We start from the raw sequence: 5,140 nt of genomic DNA, 5'->3' as shown, positions 1-5,140 counted from the left end.
TAGTATTTTTGACAGGAAGCAAAAGCTGTTTCTGTTCGAAAACTTTTTCTACCATTAACTAAAATTACATATTCTGTTAAAAACTCCTACATGGTTATCATGTAGTCATTCAAGTGTATTCATTTTTCAGATATTTAAAATGTTCTGTGATTGACACATTTCATTCAGTTCTGTTAATTCTGAACATCTTGTATGGAGCATACAAGAAACTCATCATAAACATTTCTTTAATGAGCACAGCTTATTGTGAAGTCCTGAAATGTTCTGAAAACTTAATGTAAGTCAGCTATATAATGTTCTGTCTAGACATGGCAAGTATCAGTTTACCATCACTTGGTGATGGACAGAAAGAAGTATAGAATGGATAAAATTTAATTAAAATGGTAGGGTTAATGGATTTGCACTTCATGAATAATTTAGTAATAATGCTGTACAATTACATGTTTCTTAGTACTTTATTAACGATATTTAATACATCATAAGTTATTGAAACATGTAAAAGGAGCACAGAGTTAAGAGAAATATAAGCAGTAAATTCTAAAACTATCTATTACTGATGTTTCTGTGGGTCGCATAGGTAATCGTTTTCTTGAATGAATCTAACTCCAAAGTATATTGGACATTTCTGTTCCTCCCATTCGAAGCTATGAAATATTTATCATTCTGCAGGTTCCTTGCCAAACAATTTCAAGGTTTAGCTGATGATATTAAAGCAACATAGGTTTATATACAAATGAATCTTTCAATAAAGGATGTAAATAGCCAGTTGGTTGCATAAAGTTTATTGTAATAAGCCTTGACCAAGTTTCAACACCACCAGAGGTATCGCCTTCAGAAGCAATAAAGTCTCATTAAGTTTAAAGTCTACATGTACATTACGAGCTAAAGTGCACAAGTCAAATAGTAGAAATTATAGATTAACTCCTCCACGAGAAACAGCAAGGATTACTACACATGTACAGCTTGCTATAAAAACTAACATTGAACTCCAAGTTTGTTCTTATAATAAACTGTACCTGTAGAGTAATTCTTCCTATTTTCCCACTTGGTCAAGGCTGATTATAAGAAACTATATACAACCGACTGGCTGTATACATTATTTATTGAAAATATATTTACAGTTGCTGCTGGCGGTCAAGTTTAATAATGTTGGATAAAAATGAGTATTGCTTCACTAAGTAGAAACATCAAGTAATTGAAAGGTCCGTTTCTTCACACTTTATATCTAATGTTGGATAAAAATGAGTATTGCTTCACTAAGTAGAAACATCAAGTAATTGAAAGGTCCGTTTCTTCACACTTTATATCTAATGTTGGATAAAAATGAGTATTGCTTCACTAAGTAGAAACATCAAGTAATTGAAAGGTCCGTTTCTTCACACTTTATATCTGTATATTAAAATAGCATTTGCTTCTCATTTCTGTAGTAACTCACTGACAATGATGAAACCTAATTACCAAGTATGCCAAATAGACGAATAACAACATTTATGAACAATCTGGGGTTCATTCCACCTTAGCTTTTACCTACAGTCCTGGACACAGCAATGAAGGTACTTGCTCCTACAGAAACTCGAACCTACTACCCTCGAATCGAACAGTACTGCTATTTTGCAACCTATAGGACTGAGGTAGCAGATTGTCCGAAACGGACTGTTCATTGTGAATGTTCTGATCACAGATAATCACGCTGCAGCAAATCTTGATACCTAGGAGGAAAATCAGCTTGCTCTTGTACAGTACGGGGCTTCTTGCATATGTAATTATTCCCATACTGCCTCAACACAGGCGACAAGAATAATCCAGCAACCATTGTAGCCATTATGAAGATTGCCACTATTCCCTTCGTCTCATCATGGAAGTATTTGGGCTTCTTTTCTTCAGCACCCTCTTCGCTAGTAGTGTCGTTGGAAAATGAGCCCGATCCGGCGATGTCTGATTCGAGGAGTGTGGCGTTGATGCTGCTGTTGCGTCGATCTGTTCCTTCCATCGAGCCAGCTGATATGTTTTGCATATTGAGGCCGTCGTACCTGTGCATAACGATAAATTTATGTAAATACAGCCTATTTTTACGTAATTCTGGTTTCTACTGTTGCTATCTGAATACTAACTTCAGTGTTACAAAGCCCTTAACCTACACGACAAAATTCAGCTCCTAAGAGAACAAGTAGCAATACTTCATTTTGAATCACGGCATGGCTTCATGGCAGTAAATAAACATAGCGAAGAGTTTCGTATTACGGTATGGAATATCGGCAGGATATCCACAATGTTGTACTGAAAATAGTGGGCAATACTGAAAGAAATACAAGAACACCTAATATCAATACGGATCCAGAAATCCTTAGTTTCCGAGTTGCAACGCAGTCAATAACGGCTGCTGTCTCATCCGCGTTGATGTTAAAATTGCTACTTGTGTGTCTGGCGTAAACAGAGCCTGATTATTTCAATGGCTTATGAGCTAATCGAGGAATGTGGAGCATGCAAGGCGGCCCTGATTCATCTACCGATGTCAGTGGTTGAAGCCACTTACAAGTAAGTTACACTGGTTTGTGGACAGCTAGAGGCGATCCCCTTCCTTGACATTCACTCTTACCTGATTTGAATCCACTGATTTCCTTTCTGTGGTTATGGGTCAAGTAAAAACGTTTCGCAAGCCCTGTAAATAATACTCAGATAAAACAGCCAGAGGTCGTGCACAGTTTCGTTAGCTTTGACCAGTTTTTCTCCCAAACGCGAGGGTTATCAAATAATCCTTGTCCTCGTGGCTACACGTTACGGATTAAAAGCACCGCTCGGCGATACTTGCGTTTTGTAATACCTGGGAATGTGACTCCCTGAAACTTCATTCCAGCAGTCAGAAATGTTACATGCAACCAAGCACTAATTTAATAGAGTCACGAAAAAGAGGTTAATGAAAAAGACCCTCGTGCCTACTAGTCTTATGAAATGGAATTTGAATGCGTTTCTCAGTACTGAAGTAGTAACAACAAGAAAGTCACTTACGTCACAATCATGAGTCTCTAGATGAAATACATTAAACCTAACAGAAGACAAAATAGTGAAGATTTTCGTATGCGTCCGAAAGTTTTCGAAACTGACAGCTTGTTAGAATATACCTATAAACAGTGTTCATGCCTCAATTTTGTCGCCAGCGTAACGAGTTGATAGTTACATAAAAAGTCAGCATACTGCAAACACTATGGATCTTGATTTATTCGGTACTAATGTATTGGATGTTTCCGTAGCAGCTCGAAACTCTTAAATTTATTTTTCAGACATGTGATTTAGTGTTTTTAGGTTGGTAATTGACTCTGAATTTCACATTAATTTTAATGCTACTTCTATCATAACACATAAACGAGAACAATACAATTAAGCTTCATTGTAAAGTTTTGCTAGTTTCAGACATTACGATGAAAAATTTGCCCAGCCACAACGAAAGTTTAAAGATTTCATAAATTCTTGAAGTACACTTTGGTAAGTGAGGGCCAGAGTTAACAAGATAGTAAATTCTCAAATCTTGACATTCATTACGACGTTGTTGTGGATGAGGAGAAATTATCATGACAAACTGAAGTGAAACGATTTGTAGAAACACCCAGAATTTTAATAGCTGTTGTCTCTACTGATATGAAGGTAAGTATCAAGATTTTTTTGCTACCTACAACAACAAGGTTGTTAATGTGCAGTACAAGTGAACAGTACACAAGTCATAATTTACAATATGTTAACTTAAAAAGCAAAGTATAGCGATTATTTCGTGACATATAGACATGAGTAATCTTAAGTGTCATAACAGAATACGAGGAAACCTTTTCCACCTTCCTTGTAAGAGAAAAGCGAATAAAACGTAGAACAACACTCACTTGCTTATCTCAGTGTCAGCGTCATTTCGGACGGGGCCACCTGTTACCGTAGCAACACCGGGGACTTGGCGTTGATATGTTTCCTGAAAAGCTGCAGAAAAATATGTCTTAGCTCATTTGATACTACTAATACATTATACAGTATGACACATTAATGTTACGATAGTTCCTGCGCAAATATGAAGGACAAGAGGAACAGGGATAAATATTTGTGTAATAGGCATCTCATTAACATGTTTTTGTTTTTAGTTTTAGACAGTATAGTGTAAACAAACAGGTGCCAAAACTGGAACTGAAGGTTTCCTTCTGAGTCAAACTTAAAATCTTCATGTACAATACTTTCACAGTTGAGCATAAAATCATCTTTAAATTTAAATTGTTTTGAACTGAAACCGTAAAATAACAAAGCAGTTTATTTGCGGATTAACTTACACATACACTTGAGTAGACGAAGTAAATGTACAATATGAACATGTGGTTAGGAGCATCAGCATAGATAATTTGTGTTCTGTTCCAGGAGAAGGTAACAGAGAGTCAGTGTCGAAGACAAAACCTGCATCTTCGCTTGAGTGAGTTTCGGATTTGATTACAAATAACAGATCTTAAATAAAGACAATATGGGCTATTTGCAACAACAAATCGTATACGGCATATTCCGTAGTGGTAGAACATTGTGAGTCTGTACGTGTACTAACACGAGAGATGTATCACTACCGGTATTAACTATCCGCTAGTACGAAAAATCTTCCCACAGTCGCCTTGATCGATTGTTGATAATGTAATATTTAAAAGTCAAGTGCGTAACTACTTTTCACTGGGCGTCGTAGACTTCACACTCAGAGCCTGGAGCCAAAAGAATCTTATTGACAGTGCCTATTGAAGTATTGTAAATTGATTTATTCCGCAGGAACGTATGGGAAAATTTAAAATGTATGTATATTCACTCACCTGAAAGATGCAGCAAGACGAAAGCAAGGAAAATCTTCATGACTGCCGGGTGCGTTGGATTAGCGGACGGCCGGAGATGAGGAGCTCTTGTGAGGGCAGCTGCCGTGTGTCTCCCGTTGAAATACTTGCCGCTCTGTGGCGCGTGAGTGCGGCCTCGTTCTCCTCCACTGTACCTGCCAGCCAATCCGCTTCGTCCTTAACGTGCCACGTGACCGCTGCTGGCCGGCGGCGAGAGGGTGATATTACGTAACTAGCTTCGTTCGATGTCTTGCTACTTTTTACGGTCGAAATAAATCTATCCGTGATAATATTATTCTCCAAAA

At 37.4% G+C, this 5,140-nt stretch overlaps 1 protein-coding gene across 1 annotated transcript; it reads right to left on the bottom strand.

Moving 5' to 3' along the window:
- Window positions 1-494: 494 nt before the first annotated feature.
- Window positions 495-4,930, bottom strand: LOC126298798 (uncharacterized). The gene is made up of 3 exons (XM_049990262.1): window positions 4,818-4,930; window positions 3,870-3,960; window positions 495-2,030 (listed from the first exon to the last, which is right to left on the bottom strand). Exons 1-3 carry the CDS (start codon window positions 4,855-4,857, stop codon window positions 1,676-1,678), a joined length of 486 nt encoding a protein of 161 aa, XP_049846219.1. The 5' UTR covers window positions 4,858-4,930; the 3' UTR covers window positions 495-1,675.
- Between the last annotated feature and the right edge of the window lie 210 nt (window positions 4,931-5,140).

This window comes from Schistocerca gregaria, chromosome X (genome assembly GCF_023897955.1).
Source record: "Schistocerca gregaria isolate iqSchGreg1 chromosome X, iqSchGreg1.2, whole genome shotgun sequence".
Classification (NCBI taxonomy): domain Eukaryota; kingdom Metazoa; phylum Arthropoda; class Insecta; order Orthoptera; family Acrididae; genus Schistocerca; species Schistocerca gregaria.
Note: the sequence above shows the minus strand (reverse complement) of the source record. Positions and strands in the feature narration are given on the sequence as shown.